Consider the following 27,481-nt stretch of genomic DNA (forward strand, 5'->3'; position numbering starts at 1 on the left):
GGATGACCATCTTGTTCTGGTTTGCCCTGGACTTTTCTCTGTTTTAGCTTGAAAATCCCACATCCTGGGAACCTTCTGTGCCCTCAATAAACCAGAAGATTGCCTCTCTAGCAAGGACAACTGTTAAAGTGATTAAGAACAATGGAGTTCAGGATCTTCCCTTGACCTTTAAAAGGACCACTCCAACTTAATTGCAGTATATAATAAGTTTTGCATTATATTTCAAAAATGGTTCTTAGTTTTGTTTTTTGAAGTTTGAAAATCCCTGATGTTAGTACTTGAATCCTTGTATCCACAAGAGGCAATCTGATAGAACTAAAACCAGTTTCAAAACCACATAACAACATGCTACTGATTTAATGAAGTGCTGATTATGGAGCCCTGAAGCCTGTTCTCATAAACGGGGATGGGATGTGCTTGTGACATTTGGAATGTTAAATTTTGCTGTGATGCTGGGTTTTGTGTGAACAGGGAAATGGTGCCTTGTTGCCATGGAAAATAGATATGATTACTGAAAGCCGTCTTCTCCTATAATTATTTGCATTTTCATTTAAAATAACTGAAAGATGGAGAATGAAGCAGAGAAATTTAATTCAATAAAGCTTCCAAACATGAACTTTCAGTATCTCTTCTGCAAAACGCTGTCCAAAAAGTTCAAGTTTGGAAGATTTATTGAGTTAAATTTCTCTGCTTTGTTTTCCAGTGGTGGTTTACAGAAGAGACACCTAGGCCATTCATATGTAAATGAAAGAAGCTAGAGGTCATATAATCTCTTGTACCACAGACATTACAAAAGGAGTATTTTCAAACAACTATTGAGTCATCCAAAATTTCACCATAAGGGGCTATCATTCCTCCACATTTATGAAAAATAAATTATCTGATGGCTTGATTTTTAAAAATGAAAGCAATGCACTGAGTTCTTCAATGTAGACAGTGAGTAGAACAGTCTCAACTATAAACTTACTGTGCATTAAATCCCCTTTCCCTTCTGTCTCGTAGAGGGAAGAAAGAACATGAATAAAGCCTACCTTTGGTCCTCGAATAGCAATTCCCGGTTCTCCTTTAAATCCAGGCATCCCGGGTCCTCCCCTGTCTCCCTGCATATTTCAAATAACGTTCAGTTTCAGGCTTTAAGTAGCAGGAGAAGCCATAATAGCAGGAAGCACAAAAGAGATGAACCAGTTTATAAAGGCTTTGATCTATCAGTCTCTGATTTTGAGGTAGTGGCTTCTTCTAATGTATTTGAGGGGGATTGCAAATCCTAAGCAAATAAAACCTGTTGGTAAAGACTATGACAGCTGTTTAGAGGAAGGCCACTAAAATAGGTGGCTACCTAGACTCAAATACTTGGACTGTAAGAATGGGAACCTCTTAAATCTGAGTAGATTTCTTTCCTGCCAGACTTTCTGATTATTAATCCTACCTGATTCTTCTGAATAAACACAGTACATTTTTACTTGCATTAGGGTTCCAGGATTTGGTGGAGGTAGTTCATGATGAAGTGACAAGTTCAAGAGCAGAAGCTAGAAATCTGTTTTCTAATCTTAAATTTCCTGCTAGACCTTAGTTTGCTTAGTTGTGAACTGTCAGGGTTGAACTAGATAATATCTTGGGGTTCTTCCAAAACTAAAATTCTAGTCCATTGGTATCATGAATTTTTTTCCCCACCCCACCTGCCAAAGATCCAAGTTTAAAATATGTACATATAAAAAATAAGTATTCTCAAGAATGCATACCTTTGGCCCAGGTGGTCCAGGAATTGATGCTCCGGGCATCCCAAAAGGGCCCATAATTCCTGGTTCACCCTAAAAAAAAAAGAGCAAAATACTTACTACATTGCAAGCAAAGAAATCATATATAGGAATTATATTAGGAAAAATAGAAATGTATTCCCAGCATTTTAAAATATTATGACTTATTTCCCAGACCAATGTGAAAATATTTGAGCATCTTTGTAAACCACTACTAAAGTTTTTAATGATTAAAATTTCAGTGCCTTTAATAAATGCATTCAGTTAACTTCTGAGTATTAGGAAATTTTTATCTCTTGTGTATTCTTTTATTTGCCAATAAAAATTATGCAATTCACGGTGCTTCCATTCTGTATTGTGTGCCAGGAAGCTCAGAGGGAACTATGTGTTCTATTACAAGAACTTTCTCCAGCATAAGTTCTTGGGTACACTTGGCAGACAAATAATGTTCCTTTTAGTTTATAACTTTTTCCTTTGTTATTTTATTTTATTTTATTTTATTTATTTTATTTTATTTTATTTTATTTTATTTTATGGCCCATGGTGTATCAGTCTTCTATTGTATGCTATCTCACATCCTTTTTCAGAAGTAGGGAGTTTATGGTAAAAACAATGGAATTTTTAATAGAAAATTTCAAACATGTCTTATTTACTTAGTTATTTAATTTTTTTGGCATCTCAATATTGACTCTCAATAAAAACCCAAGCAATATCTCTGTCCCACCTGGTTCTAGACCAGGATTCTCAAATTTTAGTGTAGAGAAATCATAAGAGGAATTTGGTAAAATATAGTCAGTCTCAGCCCCAGAAACTTTAATTTGGTAGCTCTAGGGGCTGGGCCCAGCAATATGAATTTTATGAGGCACTTCTGGTGGTTCTGATATAGGTACAAATACCTCACTTAAAAACACCATCGAGGAGCCTGGGTGGCTCAGTAGGTTAAGCATCCAACTCTTGATTCTGACTCAGGTCATGATCTTGTGGTTCGTGAGATCGAGTCCTGTGATAGGCTTTGTGCTGACAGCACGGAGCCTGCTTAGGATTCTCTCTCTCCCTCTTTCTCTGTCCCTCCCTGATGTGTGCAAGCCCTCCCCCTCCCCCAAATAAATAAATAAACCTTAAAAAAAATTTTAGAACACTATGCAAAGTAATTATCATTAAAAGAACATGACATGTTCAAAATGACCCATTTGGGATACTAGAAGAAAATATTAAAGCTTCATGATATATTTTTATCTCATCTTTTAGATTTTCAATTATTTATGTAAACATCATAACAATATGATAGTTTATGAATAAAACTTACAATTAAAAAATAAACCTATATTGAGGTGTGGTCGAATTCATTTTTGCTAGTAGGGATTTATAATCAATCAGTTTGGAAACTACTGATGTAGGATAGGTGTGGCAAACTGCGACCTTCAGGCCAAATCCTGCCTGCTGCCATGTTTTACACAGCCATTGGCTAAAAATGGTTTTCATATTTTGTTTTGTTTCTGTAAGTCGGCTCCACACCCAACATGAGAGTTGAGCTCATGACCTCGAGATCAGGAATCACATGTTCTATCAGGCATCCCAGTTTTCACATTTTCAAATGATTGTTATATAAGTGATTATGTAATATCCTCAATTTTGCCTCTTTGCCACAAGGCCTAAATTATTTACTACTTATACTTTTCCAAGAAATTTGCCTCCCCTTGCCTTAGAGATTGAGCTGTTTCCAAGTGCATGAGCTGCCCACTTGGCCCCCGTGTTTCCTCCAAGAGGGGCTCCATCAATCAGATTCACCACTAAGACTCTTGCCCTAGACCACATTCATCTTCAGAGCTGAGACCCTCCCACTGTGCTGATTACCCTGTACGACCCACAGGCTGAGCACACCAGCCAACCAGGGCCCAGATCGTGCCAACACATGCACACACCAGTCTTTAATTCCGAACCTGTAAGGCAATGGCGCATGACACAGTGAGGATTTTGGCAACAGACAACCACCCTGTTCAATCCTATGGCCAAGGATAAAACATCAACTCATTAAAATTCTCACTTAAACCAGAGTAAACAAGATTATGCTTCTAGATTTAATCTATTATTTTAAAATAAGAAATTATACATATAGTATAGAATTCTCTTAAAGACTGTATTAAATTGTGATTATGCTTTAAAAAATAGCAATTCTTCATCAAAAAAGCTTTATTTCAAAATACAGAAAAAATACTTTGAATAAGAGTAAGATATAAGGAATAACTATTATTATTAATACTAATACAACATTTTCCCTACATGGCGGCATTTCTCATCAGGTGCTTCTTGAATTACCTGGAGCATAGGGCACTTATTTACAAAACACAGATGGCTAGGACCCACCCACCTATTAAGTCACGCTATCCAGGCATGGCACCAAGAAATACAATTAAAAAAAATTTTTTTTAACATTTATTCATTTTTGAGATTGAGAGAGGCAGAGCATGAGCAGGGAAGGGGCAGAGAGAGAGACACAGAATCTGAAGTAGGCTCCAGGCTCTGAGCTGTCAGCACAGAGCTTGATGGGGGACTCGAACTCACAGACCATGAAATCATGACCTGAGCTGAAGTCGGACGCCCAACTGACTGAGCCACCCAGATGCCCCATGAAATATGGATTTGTAACAAGCTCCTAGGTGACACTGATGGACCCTGAAGCTTAATAACTGGTCTACAGAGAATGCTTTATTTTCTACCTGCTCGTATGTGGCTGATACCATTTTTTTCCCTTTTAATTGTTTTTTTTTTAATATCTGGTCCTTGAACATGCTCCTTGTCTTTTTACAAGTAGCATCTTCCTAGAAGCCTGAACTCTCTTAGGTTTGCAATTTCTGTTTCCTGACACATCCAAATGACCTCAATATTCTCTCCTGCTAAGTCAGGACACATACCTAATTGCCTGTCTCACAATTTCCTTTTCTTCATCCTCAGCACCCTGTCCTGGTCACTTTATCAGGACATATATCTCCTACTTTCCATTTCACAGTATTGATTTTTTACTCTCTGAATAGCTCCACGTACTATGTGCCAGGAACAGTGCTAAGTGCTTTATTAACTCTTTCAATCTTCACAGCAATCTTAGAATAGGTACTATTTTTACTTTCTTTCTGTAATTGAAGTGACGGGCCCAGAAAGGTTCGGGGTGGGGCAGGATGAAAATCCTACTCTACCACATTCTGAAGCCCCACTCCTCATCATCACTGTGCTGCCTTAGTCTGGAATTGTGCTATTGGTTAGCAAAAAAGGATGGTAGAGAATTGGTATCTCCTACAGTCATAACTTCATCCCAACTTCTGAATATTTGGTGGTAAGTTGAAAGAATTGACAAACAGATTGTCTCTAAGAATCATAAATGTTCCAGTGAAGATGACATAGTTTGTGGCCTCTTTACTCCATCCTGTTTGGTCTGGAATAGTATGCTTATTCTAAAGCCTTTTTCATTTGGGAGTTTTGTTTTGTATTTGTTGAGTAGGAACCAGGGAATCCAATTTGCAGTGGAAATCTACTATTCTATTAAAACCAGACACAATTTCAATCTCCCGAGAGCACAAATGAGAATATAAGAAACATACCTTCGGCCCTTCAGGCCCTGGAAATCCCCTCTGTCCTTGATTTCCTTTGCTCCCTTTCTTCCCTTCATCACCCTGATGAAATAATTATAAAAAGACAGTTGTGTTAACAAACCATCCTCGCTCTTCTAACAACCCTATCAGGACCCTGTTACAACCGACACTGATTTCCTAGCAATGTGTCCCAAGTCCTGCTGGGTGGCATGGGATTTGTCAATGTTCTTGAGCAGATAGGGTGACTTCAGAATTGTTCAGTCTTCACCATTTATTCAATGTGATTTAATATTTTTAACAATCTAAGCTCAGTATCTCTCTTTGGGGACTTCTGTTTGAATTCACAATTCTTTTCACCGTTGGTTTATTAACAGATGCTTCTGAGACATTCACAGTTTCAGAAAAGAGAGCTACCTATGCTTTTTCAGCTTTAATGCCACTTCAGTGTTGAAACGTAAAATGAGATGTTTTCCAATATTGAGAGCAAATTGGTGGTTGCCAGAAGGGAGTTGGGTGGAAGAATGGGTGAAATAGGTAAAGGGGATGAACACTACACTTATCTTGAGCACTGAGAAATGTATAGAATTGTTGAATCATTATATTACACACCTGAAACTAACAAAACACTGTATGTTAATTATAGTTGAATGGAAAAAACTCTAATTTTAAAAAGAAGTGGCAACAAGGTAGTGAAGCATGAAATAGCTACACAAAATGTTACCACTGAAGGAAACCAGATTTTTCAAATCCAGCCCCATTTCTTCCTCAATAAGGAGTCTAGCTCTATCTCCCGAAGGAGACCAGTAATTCTATTGGTAGAAAGATCCATGAGCATTAACCTGGAGCAGAGTTAGAAACTGCCTACTGGCTGTTCCTCAGCCTGGTTATGTAACCTTATGCTTCTCTGAAAGAATTTTGTGACCTCCAACCAGAGAGCTCAGAGAATTACAAAGCGATCCTTAAACTAGGGCTCTGTTGCAAGGTATCATATCTAAATGTGTGTTCAGCTCAACAAAGGAATGAATTTGAGGGTTGCAGGTGAAACCATTTAATCATTTATCAGATAAATGATTATACCACAATTTTCAAACCTAAGAGTGCATCAGAGTCACGTGGAGGGCTTGTCACCCCACGTGGAGGGTTTGTGCTGAGCCCCACATCCACAGTTTCTGATTTAGTAGGTCTGCATTGAAACCCAAGAATTCACATTTCTGACACATTCCCAAGGTCATCAGCAATGCAGACACTCCGTTAAGAAGAGGTGAACTCCTATTACACCCACAGATTGTAATTAACTCCCCAAGGTCTGAACTAATAAAGAGCAGTGACACGGGTGATAAAAAATAACAGTTGACTGTTATTGTACCATGAACTTACTGTATCATTATCATTTGACAATGGAGGCAAAATCTAACCCCAACTAGTTATTTTCTTCCATTCACTCCCACGTTTAATTTACTGACCTAAATAACCCAGAAGATAGCAATAGGAACCCAATTAAAGGTAATAAAGTGCCAACACTGAACAAGAGCGTGCCTGGGCTGTGTGATATATTCCTACCACTCTTCTCCATCACCCTCCATAAACCACAAAACCCCTCAGAGCTACAAATCCTGAGCCCTCTTTTTCCAAAGCATTGTCCTTGCTCTATTGGTAGCATTCAACACCACCAATTGCTTTCCTCTTGAAACCCCCTCTCCTTGGTTTCCCTAACATGATAGCTATTCTGCTTATCTTCACACTATTGTGAATGTTCTTTTCCAGCTACACCACAAGGTGGGATTCAAACCTCAGCTCTCTTTCTCAGAGACATCATTCATTCTACAGCTTCAATGGTTAACTCCAAGGGTCTATTTTCCAAAAGTATATTCTAGAAAACGTTCGTTTTCCTGAATGTTAATAGACAAGCATTTCTAAAAATGTTTTTGTACGATGTGAAAAAGGTATTCTCTGTCAACATTCACCCACAAAAAAAGAGATCTCATAGTCTGATAAGTCAATAAATTAAACTGTTTGAAATTCTACAAATGAATTTAAATTTCAAATTCTTACAATTAAGGTTAAGGACTCAATTTTAGCCAATATTTGCATAAAACATAGATTTCTTAGGTTTTCAATGGCCATTTTAAGACAATTATAAATAGAACACTAATAATTATACAGATTTTATTTTTACTTTACTCATATGTAATTCTTCATAATCTTTATATGAACATTGATGACTATACAAAAACTGCAGGAACATCTGGCACCTTAGAGTCTGTAGGTTATGTCACTAGTGGTCTTGTCGATGAATTTGGATATTCTTATCTTGACCTATAAAGACGTTATTCAACCAGCATTTCTATAATGTGCAAAATAAACTTAGGCCAAGTTGTGAAAGTACAACCTCCATTTAATAAGGTTGGGATTATGATTTATTTCTTATTGCTTTGTGTGAGATTCTATAAATTTTTGAAGAAAATATATGGACTTTCAAGTCTCAAGGATGTATTTCAAGGCTTCTTTTCTGTTTCTAAGTCAGTGTGGGCATTTATTGAGAAAACATGTGTTGAACTCTTCCTATTATCTGGGTCTTATGATAGATCTTAGGAAAACAAAAATGAATGATACATACTTGCTGTCTTTCAAAGGTTCCGACAAGCTAGATCCATAATTTTAAACCAGAAGTAAACGCATGTGACATAGCAGGAATACCAGTCTAACAATCGAATTTCTCCCCAGTTGTCTCCTCGGGCAATCTGCTTTCCTCAACACTTTGTCAAGTCCATACCTTAGGGCCAGGTTGTCCTTTTCCAGGTGGTCCTTCTGGGCCTCTTGTTCCTGGAAGCCCTGCTTCTCCCTAGAGGAAATGACAATGATGCCTTAGCTGACTCTCCATGGACAGTTTGTGTAAGCCCACCTTGTCTCCTTTTCTGGTCAGTGGATTCTTTGCTGAGACCCTCCGAAATAAGACCTTCATTCTAGTCTTAAAATGGATTTGGAAATCTACCAACTTTAATAAATTAATATCAAGCTCTAGTTTAGCTCAGAGCCACTGAAATATGAAAAAGTCCAATTTCTCAGCCAATTTTCAAAGACTATATTCACTTTCCTATGGCTCATCATTCACATGTGATGGTTTGGCTTAAAAAGAAAAAAAAAATGGAAAGACCTTCAGCCTTTCCATCTGCTATTTTTCTCTACTTATATTGAAAAATGAGAATTTCAAATGTCAATTCATAACACTTCAGAAAATCTTTACAATGGCCTTACTTCCAGAATGCATTTACAGCCTCTCATTTTGGAGGGGGAAAAAGTGTTTTTCTCTAAGGCTACACTCAGGTACTTTCTAGGAATCACAAAGGGACTAGATCACTGGAGGGTACCATGGTCGAAACACCAGAGAGAAAGCAGAGAGCATGAGACCCTGTTCACCCATTAAACTGGTGCTCTTCCTCTCTGAAATAAGTGGAAAAGGAAATTTATAATTATGAGATGTTTTAAAAAGACTAAGCTTGTCCTGGATGGTTTACTTTGAGTTCCTGCAGGACCAAGGTATCAGTGTGGTGCAATAGTTTTTACTCTAGTCATGGAAAAACATACTGTTGTTACCTTCTTTCCTGCAGCCCCATCCTCTCCTGGTACTCCTGGTTGTCCTGGGAGCCCTGTTGAGCCTGGCTCCCCCTGGTGGATGAGCAAAGATTTTATTTCCCAGAAATTCATATTTATCTATAAGTGTCATGTTTACCATAATTTAAATTCATATTTATGCACCACCATTTTGAGGTACTTACCAACTGTATATCTTACAATATTTGAAACAAACCTCTGAATGGGGAAATCTGAGTAGTAACCAGTAGTAATGAAATTATTTGACCTTGGGCAAGTTACTTCAACTTCTTGGATCTCAGTTTTGGATTATGTTGTTCTGGATTGAACTGTAACCTCAAAGAAGACATGTCAAAGTCCTGACCTCTGGTACCCGTGAATGTGACATCATTTGGAAATTGGGTCTTTATAGACGTAACCAAGTTAAAATGAGATCATCAGGGTGGGCCCTAATTCAATATGACTTCTGTACTTAGAAGAAGAAGCAAACACCATGTAAAGACAGACACGTGGGAAGAACTCCATGTGATGACAGAGGCAGAGACAAGAGTGGTGCCTCTGTGTGCCATGGAATGCCAAGGATTGGCAGCCAGAGCCAGAAGCTGGGCAGAGGCAAAGAAGGATTCTTCCTTACAGGTTTCTGAGAAAGCATGACTCTGCAGACACTTTGATTTTCGACTTTGAACCTCGAGAATTGTGAGATAACAAATTTCTGTTGTGTTGAACCACAGTGTGTGATTCTTTGTATAGCAACCCTAAGAAGTTTACATGAAAGTGAAATTTCAGCTCTAATATTCAGTACTGCTACTTGCTTTCAAGTTAATTTGTATTTAAGAATACACCCTTTAAAGTGTTTAGAGATAACATGTGCTACCTTCAAACAGTGCCAGAGTGCTTATTGCATTCATTAACAGCAAAAATATTAAAAATAAGTGAAAGTCCTTTCACCTAACTTAGCTAAAAAAAAAAAAAAAAACAAACTCGTGAAGATAAAAGCACAGTAAACCTAAAAATAAGTAGAAGGATATGGTAAGGATAAGAGCGGATAGTAATAAATTTGAAAGCCAAAAGTAAGAAAGGTAACAAAATTAAAGGGTATTACCTTTAAAAACTAATAAAATAAATAAGCCTCTACTAGCAGGAATTACTAATACTAAAAATAAAAGTCACAGTTAAACAGTATTAAGAGTTAAAGGGAAATATAACTATATACATATAATAAAAATTTTAGAAAAATTTTCATGACAATTTCAGACAAATGTATTGGAGAACATTAATAAATAATCTTTAAGAAAAATATAAATCACTTAAATGACATAGGAGAAACAGATGAGCTAAATGAACGAGAAGCATCAAAAAATTGAATCAGTAATGAAAATCTCTAACTTCTTTTCCTTCTAAGATCACAGGCTTCGTTGGCTTAACAGTCAAGCCTTATAAATTCTTTAACCTTTGAAGAACAGATATTCCCTATCTTATACAAATAGTTGGGAAAAACAGTAAAAGAAGGAAGTCTACCCAATTTATTTCACAAGGGTAGTAAAACCTTAATTAAAGTCACACAATAATAGGATGAGTAAACTACATTGTAGACCAGACTACCTATGAATATAGATATAATGTAAATTTCCAGTCAAAATGCAGGATTAGGGGCCAGATTTAATTTCCTCCCTGACACAACTAAAAACCAGACAAAATATATAAAACAGTATCCTTCAAAACATTAGACACCGGTAATGAAGGATAATAATACCGGGGAGCAGGGAAACAAATTACGTAAACACTATACTTTCTCCAGTTTGCTGCCAGGGTAGTTTCCAGGCCATGGTGTACCGAAGGATTATCTGGAGAAAGTTCAGAAATCTCTCCAATTTCAGGAGACAAAGGTAGGAGTCTGGGTAAGCCAGGTATCAAAAATTCACAGACTAGATTACCTGATAGGAAGAAGGTACACAGAACAATGAAGCTCTGAGGAGTGTCCCCCTCAAATATTCAAGTAAATACTGTTCAGCACAGTGTGACAAAACTACCTGACTCCCAGAAAACAACCAACTGAAAAGAGTATAAAGAACTGGCAGCAGACCAGAAACGGTGCCTGGTTCCAGTGACAAAAAAGGAAATCTCACAATTCTGAGGGCATGTATTAGAGTTCTAGAAAAGGTCTTGCTTCAGTAGTCAGAAAAAATGAACCCTAGACTAAATGCTGCCCCCGTCCTACCTAAGAAAGCTTAAAAGCAAGACCAAGAGGTTCAAGCTGTTTTAAAGTGACTTAAAAGAATCCAGGACAATGCATAGAAATACAGAGATATGTATAGGAATACAAAAACATCTAGCCCCCCAAAAGGTAAAATTTATGAAGTTTGGATCTAGCCAAAAATTATCAGGAATTCAAAGAAACTAGGAAAAAGCTGACCAAAAAAAAAATGACACAGGTGATAGAATTGGTAGGTAAGGACACTGAAATAGTTATTATACTGCATTCTATATGTTCAAGAAACCAAAGGAAAGTTGAAATACATTAAATAGAGACAGGAAGGTAGAGAAAGATACAAATTGAACTTCTAGAGTTGAAAATTGCAAAGTAGGAGATGAAGAGATACACTGGATAAAATTCAAAGCAAATTAGACATCACAGAAAATCAATGAACTGAGAGACATAGCAATAAAAACTATCTTAAATGAAGCAGAGAGAATAGAGACTGAAAAGGAATGAGCAGAGCATCAGGAAAACAGCCAAATATAAGTAAAATGGAGATTCCTGGATGAAGACAGACAGTGGGAAATATTTTGAGAAACAATGGCCTAATGTTTCCAAATTTGATGAGATCACTAACCTACAGATCCAAGAAAATCAATGAACTGCAAGCACAAGAAATATGAAGAAAACAAAACTAAGGCACATTGTAATCACAGGGCTCAAAACTAGTGATACAGAGAAAACCTAAAAGGTAGCCAGAGAAAAGAGACATATAGAGAAACAAATGTGTAGATTCTAAGAGATTTCTCATCAGAAACAATGCAAGTGAGAAGACAGTGGAATAACATCTTGAACATACAAAACAAAACAAAACAAAACAAAAACAACCATCAACCTAGAATGCCATACCCAGTGAAAATATGGACAAAATAAAGACTTTTTTGGAAACAAATGTGGCAGTTTCTTGAAAAGCTGGCCTACCATATGACCTAGCCATTTCACTCCTAGGCATTTATCCAAGAAAAATGACAGCATATGTCTATACAAAGACATGTACATAAATGTTCATAACAGCTTTATGTATACTATCCCAAATCTGGAAACAACCAAGCGCTCACCAACATGTGACTAGATGAACAAATTATGGTATGTCCATACAGTGGAATACTATTCAGCAATAAAAAGAACAATAAAAAAAGAAGCTGTTCATAGATGTTAAACATGGATCTCAAAGTAATTTTGCTGAGTAAAAGAGAAGACAGAAAAAAAAAGCTTACACAATATATTATTCTATTAATATAATATTTGAGGAAATGCAGACTAATATATAATGACAGAAAGCAGATCAATAGTTACCAGAGATTGCAAAGCAGATCAGTAGGAGAAGTTAGGGAGGGATGGAGGGATGGAGGGATGGAGGGATGGAGGGATGGTATTACAAAGGGACATATAATAATTTTGGGGGTGGGGGATGATGGATACTTTATTTGGTTTTGGTGATGGTTTCAAGAACATATACATATGTTTTATCAAAGTGTACACTTTAACCATGTGCCTTTATTTTATGTCAACTATGCAATAAATGGAATTGTTTAAAATGGATGAAAAAAATCCTGAATAAAAGATTAGTCAATTAAATTGCTATCATTAAAAAAGTTATACATCATGATCAGATGGGTTTATCTCAAGAATGCAGAATGGTTCAATACCTAAAAATTCTGGAAATGCAATATACTACTATTAACAGGTTAAAAGGGAAACATAAAACAATTATCTTAGTAGAGGCAGAATCTGATAAAATCCAATACTCATAATTAATAAGGAACTTTTGGTACAACTGAAACAGAAAGTAATTATCTTAACATAGTAGAGGTTGTCTATCAAAACCCTACAATAAATATCCCACTTAAAATTGAAATTTTAGGGGTGCCTGGATGGCTCAGTCAGTTGAGCATCTGACTTCAGCTCAAGTCATGATCTCGAGGTTCTTGGGTTCAAGCCCCCCATCAGGCTTTGTGCTGACAACTCGGAGTCTGGAGCCTTCTTCTGATTCTGCATCTCTCCCTCTCTCTCCCTCTCTCTCTCTGCCCCTCCCCCGCTTGTGCTCTGTCTCTCTCTCTCTCTTAAAAATAAACATTAAAAAAAATTTTTTAAGTGAAATTTTAGAAGCACTTCCTTTGAAGTCACTTCTTTTACACATTGCACCGGTGGCCCTGTCAGTGTATAATTTTTAAAAATGAATAGGAAAAAAGCTAAAAAGAAATAGGTAAAACAGTTTTTATTTTCAGACAATATGATTACGTACACAGGGAATAAAAAACGAAGACTTTGTAAACAATTAGAAACAATAAGAGGAAGTTGCCTGGGTGGCTCAGTCAGTTGAGCATCTGACTCTTGATTTCAGCTCAGGTCATGATCTCACAGTTCGTGAGATGGAGCCCTGCACTGGGTTCTGTGCTGACAGTGTGAAGTCTGCTTGGGATTCTCTCTCTCCTTTCTCTCTGCCCCTTTCTCCGCGTGCTCTTGCTCTCTCTCTCTCTCTCAGAATGAATAAATAAATAAACTTAAAAATAGAAATAAAAGATACTGTCAGGTGCCTGGATACAAAAATCAATACACCAAAAAACAAATAACACCACCAACAAAATAATACTTTTCCTGTAGACCTGGAATAGCTAATTAGAAGATGTAGAAAAAGAAAACAATTCACAATTGCAAAACATTTCTCCAATGTACTTTTTTAAAAATGTGTATTTATTCTTGAGAGAGAGACAGAGTGTGAAGTGGGGAGGGCAGAGAGAGGGAGACACAGAATCCAAAGCAGGCTCCAGGCTCTAAGCTGTCTGTAGGGAGCGGAGCCCGAAGCGGGCTGAACCCACAAACTATGAGATTACAACCTGATCTGAAGTCCAACACTTACCCGACTGAGGCACCCAGGATCCCCTCCAATGTACCATTATAACTGAAAAACTACAAGATCTATATGGATAAAATGACAAATATTTTTCCCGGAAAATTAGTTTTACTCTGTGGTTTGAAAGACTCAATATTTAAATTTTTTTCAATGTTTTATTTATTTTTGAGAGGAAGAGAGAGACAGAGAGCAAGTAGTGGAAGTGCAGAGAGAGAGGGAGACACAGAATCCACAGCAGGCTCCAGGCTCTGAGCTGCCAGCACAAAGACATGGGGCTCAAGCCCATGAACTGTTAGCTCATGACCTGAACCAAAGTCAGATGTTTAACCAACTGAGCCACCCAGGCGTCCCTGAAAGAGTCAATATTTAATATGAAGGTTCAATGCAACGCTAGTCGGAGACTCCAATGGGATATTTTGTCAAATTTGACAAGTCAATCCTGAAATGAGTATGTTAGATTCAGGAATAACCAGGAAAGAAATTGAGAGTATTTTCCCTGTTGATGATAAAACTTATAAATCGATCATAATCAAGACAGAGATGTAATAGCTCTGAGAGAGAAATAGACAAATGGGGCAGAATAGAGAACTCAGACACTGATCCTCACACATAGAGAGCTTGACGTATGACATAGGTGGAGTTACAAATCAGTGCAGCGAAGACAGACTGCTCAGTAACTGATGTGGGGATAGCTGGTTATCTGTATGGGGAAGAAAAAGATCACCACGTTGCCCCATATACAAAAAATAAACTGTAGTGGAATAAAGACTAAATACATAAATTTAAAAAAACAAAAACACACCAAGTTTTAAGAAGAAAATACATGAGGATCTTTATGACTTTGGAGTCAAGAAATGTGTAATATTCAGAAAGCCGAGACCATAATGGGATAGAAATACACCAAAATTTAGGACTTCTGTATACTAAAAGGTACCCCGTAAAAAAGACAAGCCATAGCCCTGGAGGTGATATCTGCAACCTAAACAACAAAGAATTAATATCCAGATACAGAAAGAGCTATTAATAAAAAAGGAACACCAAGCCTTTAAAAAAATGAATATGTACAGGAATTTACAAAAGAGGAAAGCTGAAGGTCCATTAAGCACACAAAAACTGTTCAAACAGTTACCAGGGAATAGAAATTAAAACAATGAGATTTATCATTCACACTTCCTGTTGGCCAGAAGGTAGAGAAAGTAGCGTTGTCCTATATTGCTGGAAGGAGGGCAAATGGGCAGAGTACCCATCATCCATTTTGGACAGGATTTTCACAATGTCAGACGTGAAAACTTGCCTATACTCTATGATCTTCCAATTCTGCTCATAGTGTTTATCACCTACTAGTAAGAGAAACTTGCAGTCTGACTTACACGAAAGGAAACGTGTAGAATGCTTATGGCAGCATTGTTGGCAAAGGCGAAAAATGAGAAGCAATTTAAATGTTAATCAATAGGAAAATGGATACATTTTAAATGAGATATTTTTATACAACAGACTACCATAGACAAAGAAAATGAGTAAATTAAAGGTATAGGAAAACAAATAAGACATGAGACTGAATACAGATATATGGCAGAATGATACATTATGTAAAGTTCAAGAACACACAAAAGATATATGTGGTTTATGGATAAAAACATATGTGGGAAAATTATAAAAACTTTGAAAGAATGATAAATACCCAAGTCATGAAAATAACACATCAGGGGAGGGTGGGGAGGGGCCATGAGATTGAGGGGCACAACCAGAGGCATCTACATATATCTGTAATTCTTCTTCTTTTTTTTTTTTTATAAAACTCTATTTAAAAAATTTTTTTTAGTTTATTTATTTTGAGAGAGAGAGAGGGACCGAGCACAAGCAGGGAGGGGCAGAGAGAAGGAGAGACAGAATCCCAAGCAGGCTCTGCACCATCAGTGAGATCATGTGAGATCATGACCTGAGCCAAGACCAAGAGTCAGATGCTTAACCAACTGTGCCAACCAGGTGGCTTCTTCTTAAAAATAATGCTTTTAATGCTTCTTCTTAAAAAATAGCTAGCATGAATAAGGCGAAATGTTAACATTGGATAAAGCTGGGTTGTGGAATACATGGGTGGGTTTGTTTGTTTGTTTTGCATTATTCTCTGTACTATTGAGTATGTTTGAAAGATTTCCTTTTCTGAAGTGAGAGAAGCTTAAGATTGTTCATCTAGTTAGTGGAAAAACTGGGATTTAGACAAGGAGTCTAACTGCTGAGCCTTACTATCCTACAGTGCCTTTCTGAAATTGGCACATGAATGATGTAATATGTGTATATACAGATCCGTACACTACATAGATGTATGGTGATATATGTAAGTCACACTTAGCACTTAGCATATTGGGTGGCACATCAAAACCATTCAACAAATGGCAGCTATTATAACCATTGATTTATATTAGTAATTGCTATTTACATTGGTATGTTTTGTAGCCTTTGTAATTGTATGTTTATGTATATGTAATGTGTATATTCTTCTAGACCCACATCTTACACATCCCAAATACTTATACAAACCGTGACCATGTCAGCAGAAACAATGATGGAGTTTAATCCTCAGTGTGGCTAGCCAGGTCCTATATGCCTTCAGGATTACTTCTAGAAATTGTGAAGGGCAAAGAATTCATTCATTTACTTAACAGCATTTATTGAGTACCTATCATGTCACCAAAACTGGGGATCCACTAACAAACAAGATGAAAAAAGAAACCAGGTCCCTGCCACAGGTGAGAAGCACTATTTAATAGTGTAGCGTAAAGCAAGCCAGATACGTGATTGTAAATTTTCTAGTAGCCACATTTACAAAATTAAAAGAAAAAGGTGAAAATCATTCTACTAATGTATTTTACTTACTTTAATGGATCTGAAATTTCATCACTTGAATATGTAATCAACATGCAAATGTAATGACATAGTTCACATTCTTCATGCCAAGCTTGGTAACCTAGTGTGTATTTCACACTTATCCCACATCCCACTACACACTCAACATATTTCCAGCATTCAGTAACCATATGTGGCCAGCGGCTGCAATGTTGACCAGGGTCTTTCGTGAGCGGATTAGTCAGATGAGAAGCAATTCAGAAAGCATGCAAGTTGAGGTAAGTGGTAAAAGCAAAGGAAACTGCAGGCTGAGACATAAAATAACTGGGTAGTAGGAGTGGGGTAGGCATACTTTAGGCTTAAGGAATGACTTTCTGAAGAAGTAGCTTTTGAGCTTGCACCTGAAACACAAGCCAGCGGCAAGCAAGATGAGGAATGTACCCTTTGCTGCAATCCTACTGTGCTAGGTGCCCTGTTTTACAATAGGACAGGCAAGAATGTTCTTAAAGAATCAATCTGTGCCAAAAGAGGGCCTCTGATGCTAATAAATATATGAATAAAAAAATGGCAGTTGTTAAAATAAACTAAGATTTTTGGTTCTTTTTAAATGATAAGAGTTACACTGAGCATCACTTTTCCGAACAAATATTCTCCTCTGGTGAAATAACAGATGACACATGCATGATCTGTATTGCATTTGGATATGAATGAAACTTCACATAATATGACATAAATTAAGTGCTTCTGATTGGGATGGTCAGCTCACCTTTGGGCCTTGTACTCCAATTCCCACTGGCCCTCTAGGACCTGTAGCTCCTGTTTGGCCTACTTCTCCCTAGTGAGGAAAGAGTATTTGAAGAGTATATGACTACAACAGTAAAATAAAAATAATATATTCCTGCCTTAAGAGCTAAGTGCTCTCTTACAACAACACAATAAGATAAAACAGAGCTTTATGTCCTCAATTCATATATGTGTTTGAATATATATATAGTAAATATATATTGATTATATTATTAATATCAATGCTCACAATATGTTGTAATGTAAAATATGAAAATATGTGAATATATTATGTTTTTAAGTATATGTTTCTATGTAATTCAAATATATATATATATATACATATACATATACATATATATATATATATATATATATATATGCCTAAAATCCCTTTAGGTAGATGGAGTTGTACCAAATTTGGAATATATAATGGGCTGGCTTAAAATACAGGCTAGGTAGCATACTTATAAGGTGGAGGGCACCTGGAATATAGGCAGTTACATTCCACATCAACTAAAATTGACACATGAGAAGCCCAAGTGACTGCTAATCAAGGGCAATATCATGAACAGACAGAATGACCTGAGCTTCCAATGGTGAGCCCAGATCAAAAGTCTCAAGGACAGTAACTTTATGCTGTCAAGTGCTTCTCACACGGGAATCTCTAAGGAGTGTACTGGAAGGTAACTACTCTCAGAGGAGTATTTATTTAATGATCATTAGTGACCATTTGAAGCAACATTAAGTATAGCTAGTTAAATAATAAGTGCCATGCTTCTCCCTAAGGATAAATAATAGCTGTTAATTTAGGACATAATAAGATTCCCATGTTCACAGAAAAGTTTTATGTATTTCTGACTCCATATCTTTAATTAAATGTTTCAGAAGTTTGACCTATTGTGGGAGTGTTGGTCAGAATGAATTAGCAAGCCCACAGGTGGCCTCTACTGGCAATCCTCCTTGAATTGCTAGAATAGGATCTCTTGAGAAAACATAATAAAACAGTAAATTAAGATTGCATAAATAAATGTGTCTAAGAGCATAAAGAATACACATTACCTTATCTAAACCATCAGGAATATCCATAATGTTTTGCATTAAGTAGAAATCTGATGTTTAAGTTCATTTCATGTACTGCTTTCCCAATGCACTGGCTCCTGACCAGGAAACAGCAATAGACTATGGATGTACTAAATTCTGCTTTCATTTAGAAAGTTACCTTGGGGAAAGAAAGAAAGAAAGAAAGAAAGAAAGAAAGAAAGAAAGAAAGAAAGAAAGGGAGAAAGGGAGAAACGGAGAAAGAGAGAAAGGAAGGAAGGAAAGAAAAGAAAGAAAAAGAAAAGAAAGAAAGTTACCTTAGAACCAGGTAAGCCTTGTCCTGGGGGCCCTTGTGGACCAGGTGGACCCATAGGACCTTGGATTCCCTTTAAAATAAAATGTTTAAAAATAGTATTAGTGAAATTCAGAAATTTGGATAAGACTAGTTTCATATCCTCTAACATGAAATTTTAGTTCACATCACATAATACCTTACTCATCCTCAATATTTGTTGAAAGACATGGCAGAGGCTGCTAGTTGAACCATAATATGCATTCTCCCCTTTATCCATAGTAAAAGAATTTTAGCTGACCTGCATGGCTGCCTAGAATAATGACCATATTTCCCAGTCCCTTGTGGAGACAGGCATTGGCATATGGACTGGATTCTGGCCAATGGGATATGAATGGAAGTGATGTGTGCAATTTCTGATTCATGACAAAGGAGGAAGTATGCCTTCCCCTTCCATGTTCCCCTGCCCCAGTGGCTGAAGTGAAGACATACTGGTTATTATGGATCCTGTGGATGAGGAAAGTACCCTTGGAAGGGCAGACTCATAAGAATGAAGAAGACCAAACCCCTGAAGACCCTGATGAGCAGAGCCACCACACCAGCTTGGAGTTGCAAATAAGAAAAACAAAATTCCATCTTGTGAGCTTATTTCACATCTCAGTCTCATGCAGGCAAACCTATATTCTAGTTGCATCAGTGAAAATATATCAGGATATTAAGTTGAAGGTTTGGCCATAGGCTCTAAGAAGCAATAGCCTATAGACATCAAATTGAAGAATGTTCAAACACTAGACTCTCACTCACATTGTGGATATAAAAAGGGGAAAGAGACAGGATTTAATAAGTTCTTCTTTGGAGAAAGTAGTCTTACAAAGCATTTTCTTTGCGGAAAATGAGAGGGATTTGGGTTGCTTCCCTCTTTAGCCTATTCTAGAGAGGGAGCTTCAGTGAAACCACTTATTGACCTTGATTTTTGCTTTGGGGACACAAGGGACCTTTGTCTGCCTCATACCTGGGAGAGCTAAAATGGACTATGATGGTCAAGAGGGGCATGGGTGGGGTCGGCGGGGGGAGCAATCAGCCCATCCATCCAGGGTCTGTCAGCACAAAGGCCACACTAGTTTTTTTTCTGTGGACCAGATGTACTCTAGATGAGAGACAGGGTTGGCCTGGAATTGTTTTGAATCCTGGCCAAGAGGACCTGGAGGAGCTGTGGAACTCCAACAGAGAGAGTCAGTATTAAATGAACCCCCAGAAAAGCAGAGGTTGATGGGGAGAAATGACTGGAGCAAGAGAGTTCTTCATCCATGTCCCGAAAGTGGCAGTCACAGGGGCAAGGCAGGAGCCCCACAAGGAAACTTAGTGTCAAACATCTGTCAAGACCAGAGGATCCGAAGCCATGTGACAACAGACCAGCCAGGAAAGAACCTCTGTGGCCTCCCCCCTCTACCCTCATCCTTGACTCAGCCTGGGAGGGATGAGAAGCACGATCCCTCCCATGGACCACAGGCACTCCCTACAGCTCATACCAGATGAATGAAGATTAAAAGGAAAATTAACATGTTGACTAGATAATTTGCATTACATAATTAAAACTGTGATTTACAACTTAGAGGTGACACAATAAGTTTTATTACCTAAAAGTGATAAGAAAAGACTGAGGCTTATTGGTAATTTCTTCCAGAAAAAGAAAAAATTTTCCCCACTGGAAAATATTTAAGGAATGATGAGGAAAAAACTAAAATTTTATTTCACTTATTTCACTTTATTTCACTTGTGAGGTCACAAGCCATGCTTGTATAAATAATGGTTATAGATATATGATTGGTTTATTACAAATGGCATCCCCTTTTCTCCAGCTGGATGATACAACTGCTGTTTATTTTTTAATTATAAACACGATTCCCCTTTTCTCTGGTTAATGAAGTTGAAGCAGTATAAACAATTTAAGAAAGCTAAGGTTATTATAATAAGGAATTAAAATGTTATTATTAGAAGGAATCGTTTACAATAGTCTACAAGTAGCATGGTATGTGACAAGGAACCAAAAAATTCGAAGGGTTATGTGCACTTATGTGTATGTGGTTATTTGTATTTCACTCCAATTTGTAACACAGTTGAAGTTGTCAAGCCTCCAAACATTTAATGAAAATCTGCCGGCCGCTTGAGTCATATTATAAACGTGTTCCTGAAAACAAGAATTCCCTCCAAAACAGATGAGTGGGAAAATTCATTTCTATAAGAGAATTAGGGAGATCTAGCAACAATCATTCTGTGGGTAAACATGTTCAATTAAGGATAAGAAGAAAAATGAATAACTGTACAAATGGAGGTTAAATGTAAGTAGGATTTAAATCATTTGTCTTAAAAGGGCAAACACACTCTTTTCTTATTTAAAGCAGTTTATAAATAACACTTTCTATTCAATCTCCTACCGATAGGGGTGAGCTCCTAATAGACAGGTCTACCTTAAAAGTTATCTTCTCTTGGAAAAGGAGAGAAAGGGGTGAGAGAACAAAAGAAGTCAGAGGTGTTTTTTAACCTGAAGCACAACAACATCCACCAAGATCCAGTAGTAAAGGCAATAGGAAGTTGCAGGTGGGAGATCCAGGATTTACAAGCCATCTGGAAAGATTTGGCTTTTTTTTGGACCTAATTTTCAAGCCTATAGTGGTAACTCAGCACCAGGGCCACAAGACTCAGGAGCAACACGACTGTCCAGTCACATCCAGGACCAGAATCTAAGCCTGTATGAAATTGGCAAATAAACTACAAAGTGTGAGACTGCTTGATGCCGTAGTCAAACCATAATCCTTATGTAATCAAAATATCCAGCTCTTATTATCTAAATACTTATATACAGACTTATCTTGGCTTTTCCTGCATCTTAACCTTCCTAATGTATTACACTAGGATTTCTACAAAGAGAAAGGAAATGGAAAGAGGAGTTATATCCAGATTTGCTGTTGCTTAGATTAACAATAACAACAAAAATACTAATTAATTACTAGATGTTTAGAAATAAACCCAGAGTTAATGTCAATAATGAGATTTGGAATTATCCTTTTTTAATCCTCTTTTCCCATTGTCCTAGATAAGGGAAGCACTGTTCATTCTCTAGGCAATGGAATAATTCAAACCTTAATCATAAATCTTAATCAACAGATTGGCTACTTTCTATGCAGGAGGACATTCAGCATAAATTTGGATTTGTTCGTCACGTTGATTAAATTAGATTCTGTAGGTAGATAGTACTATTATATTATTTTTGTATTACTCAGATCTAACAAAATTGCCCATCTTTTCCAAAAGTTATGGTCAGAAGATTTGGGAAGCAGTTCCAGCCGTGAATGTAGAGACATCCTCAGAGTGCTTTCCTTTCTTCTGACCGAGGGAGGCCAAATGTTATTTATAAACCCTCTCTGTGATCTGCTTCTATTCAGGAACAGTACCCGTTAAATTAAGTGGTTACCTCTGATTCTGGTGCTGGTTTTAAGTTTAATACTTTTTTAAGATTGGTACATGGCTGGGGAGTAGGAAAGACTACTCTATTGGCATTGGGAGAAAGTGGGATCTAATCATTCACAAAGCCTCAAGGGGAAAATACACAAACCCACAGGTAAATAAACCACTGCTCCTAAGGAAAACTAAAAATATAAACTCAATCTGAAACTCTTATCCTGTTAATTAGACATGAAGGTTAAAAGTCACAGCTCCAAGAAGCACACATTCTATTTTTTAGGTCTTTGGAAGTTCTAGAAAATAAAATCTCATAGAACCATCTTTTCCTTCCCTACACTTACTTTTGGATGTACATCCCCTTGTGCTTTGACTATCAAATATACTCAGAGGTGTTTGCAGGACTGGCTTTCAATGAACAGTAGGATTTGGCCAGAATGTTCCGTACTGAAAGGAAAGGGAGAAAGCTTGGATTACCTGTTCCCCTTGACTCCCAATTCCGGGGATGCCCATTGGCCCTTGGGGTCCCGCAGGTCCCAAATCCCCCTGTGTTGAAAATAAGAGAGAAATATAACAATAAACCTCATTCTTTCATACTTTGCTAATCTTGAATTATGCTGAATTGAAATCCATCTATAGCATAAAATGGTTCAACATAAAAAGTTAGAAAACTCTTTCTTTTAAACAGTTTATGGTTCCAATTTGCCAAAGTAGTGAATGCTAGTTTCACTGTTTAGTCTAAATTGGTGACTATTTGCACCTGTTTGTATTTATCAGTCATTTTTCTCACAGGAACACAAAATTCCTAAATAGTTATTATAATGACACAACTCCTTCCTGTTAGGATTATAACAAATATTTAAATGTATAATATTCATTGGGTACAAAAAAATCAGGATTTGAGAGAGAACTTGAAGAGAAATGTTTCAAAATTATCTAAATACCTTTCCCCTCCACATCTTATAAAAATATGCTTTAAAAATTAAGAAGTTATTTAAGGTAAATGCAACAGAACTGAAGAACCTCACCTTTCCTTTCTCTGAAATAAATTTGGGAAGCAAAGTGAGAGTTATCAGCAAGAAGAACACTATCATTCATTCTTTGTGTGTTTCAGCAGGTACCCGTGAGTGCCTATTATGTGCTAGGAATTATTCCAAATGCTGGGGAAGCAACAGTGACCTAAGTAGCCAAAAGTCTCTGTTCTCATGGAGCTTACATTTTAGTGGGAAAAACAGAAGACAGTAAACAGGATAGATAAAATAAATAATATGTTAAAGAATGATAAGTGCTAAGCAGAAAACTAAATCAGGGAAGGGGGGGGACAGCTACAATTTTGCATAAAGTAGCCAGAGATGACCTCACTGGAGAGAGAAAATGAATCCAGTAGAAACATAGAAAAAAAGCATTCCACTGCAAGGATGATGATGCCGGAACAGCCCAGAACAGCAAAGACACAATGTGTTGCATATTTTATCTTATTTTTTATTTTTATTTTTTTAAAGCAGGCTCCATGCCCAATGTAGGGCTTCAAGTCACAACCCCTGAGATCAAGAGTCGCATGCTCTATCAACTGAGCCAGCAGGCCCCCCAGATATTCAAATGTCAGTTGTATTTAGGCTATATCAAGGTCCATAAACTTTTTCTTACACGGTTGGATAGTAAATATTTTATTCTTAAGGACCGTAATAAGGTCTCTATCATAATTAACAAATGCTGCTTTGGTAGTGCAAAAGCAGCCCCAGCCAATACCTAAATGAACAGGTGTGCCTGTGTTCTAAAAACACTTTATTTATAAGAACAAGCAGCCAGCCCTAGTTTGCCAATACCTGGGCTAAATAAATATGTTTTTATAAACAAATTTGTATCATCATTAGTAAATTAAACTAAACTCATAGAACCATAGTTCTGTTGTACTCAGTTCTCACTGCTCCAAAGGAAGAAAGAGCATCTTTACATATTTTTAGGAGCTAGAGTTACAACCAGGGCTGCGTGATTCAAGCCAAGAACTGTATTACAACTAAAATTGGTATAAGTCACTTTTACCAGTATCTCTGCTATTTAAATACAGATATGTGGAAGAGAGAGTTACCAGTAAATAAAAGAAATAAGTAATTCAAAACTGAAACACAAGACCCAAGATAATCATGAATCTAAGTCATTATTGTAATATATAAAATCTGATGGCATGCTTAGAAATTAACATGACTCCAAATTGATATGAATTCTCTGTTTTTTGCACATTTCTTATATCCTCTCCCTCCTCTGCAGCTTTCTGTTCTCTCTGGTCTGTTGGGCCTTATCAGCCCCCAGCAGCTTCTATCAGCAGCCTCAATACCACTTCTAATCTGGGGACAATCTGTAGCTATTTTAAAGAAGACAAGTAACTAGTGAGAGACAAGCAATGGCAGGTAGGCCATGGTGTTGTGTTGAACATAAACAGTTTTACAGGCTACCAGTATCAGATATGAACATTCTATGTAATGAACCAAGACAAAAGCAAGAGGAGTCTATAGCCATTTCTGAACACAGACAAAAACAAAAAACAACATCCAAACAACCCATTCCTGGACAAATGATCAAACATCCCCCTATTTGAGCTAAAATGAATGGCTATTTCTTTACCAATTATAGCTAAACCTGACTCCATTTTTCCCACCTCCTAGATAAGACTCATTAAAATATCCAATCTTAAAATTACCTCACCTTAAAATTACCTGCAGCGTCCAATCCAAACCCAACCTGTACTTTCTTAGACACTCCCCAAATCACCTAACACAAGCCCAAGTCCTATAAAGAAAACTGTCATCTTCTTACTGAGTAGTGATGGGTTCCCCATGGTATGTGGTCTCCCTCACTGCAATGAGTCTATAAAACCTAACTTTGTTCAACTATAGGTGGATCCCTGTTGGTCCTTGTAGGAGGGCACCAATGCTAGGTTTCTTAAATGAGTTCTCTTATTTTAGTTCCATTTTTTAAAGTTTATTTAACTTGAGAGAGAAAGCAAACATGAGCGGGGGGAGGAGCAGAAAGAGAGGGAAAGAATCCCAAGCCAGACACAGGGCTCAATCTCACAAACCATGAGATCATGACCTGAGGTGAAATCAAGAGTCGGATGCTTAACTGACTGAGTCACACAGGTGCCCCAGTAATATTTTTTTGAGTGAGCATCTAAGGATGGACATGCACTTTCTGTAATAGGTCAAGTAAATATGTTTTTAAAAACTATTTTCTTTACTAAGAAGGGGTGTGTTTTGCTCATGTTTGTCTACAAAGCTGGTTGGCTGAAGATAGTTTTACTGGAAGTCAAAACCCAAATAAATGAGTCATTACTGTAAATATAAATGATGGGATTTTTCAAATCATAATTCATCTCACATAACAATAAACCCTGCATATACTTGATTTATAATAACCTGGATCCCTGTGTGATAGGGTTGTCAGGTTGAATACAGTTCATAAATGTACATGCATAAAGAACAATGAATAAAAATAATTACACTGGTGCATCTTTCCTATCGTATACTCCATATGCAGTACCTTGTCCCCTTTGATTGACAGGCCTTGTAATCCCTGTGGGCCAATTGGTCCTTCAGAGCCTTTTTCACCCTAAAAATATATATGGGAGGAATATCAGTATACTAATCAAAATCAGGATTTAAAAACAGTTGAAGCATCCAAAGCATCCAAATTCACTATTCACTGCAAATGGGTCATTCTAGCGGACCCCAAGATTTGTAACTTGCAAAATACACATAATTAGGTTTAATACTATTAAATAGGAAGGAATCTATCCAAACAGAACATGTACACAGCATCACTAACCTTGGAAAAGAACTCCATTCCTAATATAATCAGAAATATCTAGAAATGGGGGGCCTAATTAATCATATAGTACAACAAACTGAATCAATCCTCCACTCCCTCAACACTGATGCAGCTATAGGTCCATCACACAATGAACATTTGTCTCTCATATTAGAATATGAACTAACACTTGCTTGTACTGAATTACTTGTCATATGTTTTATATCATAATTTATAAACATTCATTGAAAATTGTGTGTGTGTGTATTTTTTTAATATAATTTATTGTCAAATTGGTTTCCATACAACACCCAGTGCTCATCCCAACAGGTGCCCTCCTCAATGCCCATCATCCACTTTCCCCTCCCCCTGACCCCCCATCAACCCTCAGTTTGTTCTCTGTATTTAAGAGTCTGTTACAGTTTGCCTCCCTCCCTCTCTGTTTGTAACTTTTTTTTCCCTTTCCCCTCCCCCATGGTCTTCTGTAAAGTTTCTCAAGATCCACAGATGAGTGAAAACATATGGTATCTTTCTTTCTCTGACTTATGTCACGTAGCAAAATACCATCAAGTTCCATCCGCGTTGCTGCAAATGGCAAGATTTCATTCTTTCTCATTGCCAAGTAGTATTCCATTGTATATATAAACCACATCTTCTTTAGGCTCTTTCCATAATTTTGCTATTAGTTTTTAGGAAAATTCATAGAAAATCTTCTTGGGTAGACTTCTATAGTCATGTGACCTACGTGAATAGCTCTGGTCGTGATGGCATACCAATGAAATCATGACATTCTGTGCTTTTGTATGAAAAATAAACCATATAATCAATTAGAAATAGCTTTTGTTTCATGAATTTGTTTAAGCCAAGGGTAAAATCAAAGAACACTTGCAAGAAACCTAGGAAACAATAAACCTTCAAGTCCCTCTAGATTCATAATTTATTCGCTTAAGCTCTATATCAGTGCAAAGTAACCCCATGTAGCACATATAGAAAACTCCCTTTGGTCCTGCTGGTTGGGGAATGAGGTATTCTGACTAATGGTTTCTTCCAGTCATTACCACAGAGTATAATTATATACAATCAACCCTAAAATAACACTGAATATAATGTATTCTTTCTGGGATGAGATAGAGGGTAACACAGTGCTGTGGGTTATTGTGAGTGTATTATTATAACATACAGTTGAACCTGTCACTAAGACACACCCTGCAATATGCT

At 37.1% G+C, this 27,481-nt stretch overlaps 1 protein-coding gene across 1 annotated transcript in view; it reads right to left on the minus strand.

Annotated features, from left to right (window-relative positions):
• Positions 1-27,481, minus strand: part of COL28A1 (collagen type XXVIII alpha 1 chain) — a 176,179-nt gene that overhangs the window by 87,250 nt on the left and 61,448 nt on the right. The window contains exons 15-23 of the mRNA XM_047850690.1: positions 25,997-26,065; positions 22,937-23,005; positions 19,026-19,094; positions 17,651-17,719; positions 8,933-9,004; positions 8,112-8,180; positions 5,348-5,419; positions 1,740-1,808; positions 1,032-1,100 (exon numbers count right to left, since the gene is read on the minus strand). Of these exons, the coding sequence (XP_047706646.1) occupies positions 1,032-1,100; positions 1,740-1,808; positions 5,348-5,419; positions 8,112-8,180; positions 8,933-9,004; positions 17,651-17,719; positions 19,026-19,094; positions 22,937-23,005; positions 25,997-26,065 (627 nt within the window). The remainder of the gene's footprint in view (positions 1-1,031; positions 1,101-1,739; positions 1,809-5,347; positions 5,420-8,111; positions 8,181-8,932; positions 9,005-17,650; positions 17,720-19,025; positions 19,095-22,936; positions 23,006-25,996; positions 26,066-27,481) is intronic.

The sequence above is a fragment of the Prionailurus viverrinus genome, chromosome A2 (genome assembly GCF_022837055.1).
Source record: "Prionailurus viverrinus isolate Anna chromosome A2, UM_Priviv_1.0, whole genome shotgun sequence".
NCBI lineage: Eukaryota > Metazoa > Chordata > Mammalia > Carnivora > Felidae > Prionailurus > Prionailurus viverrinus.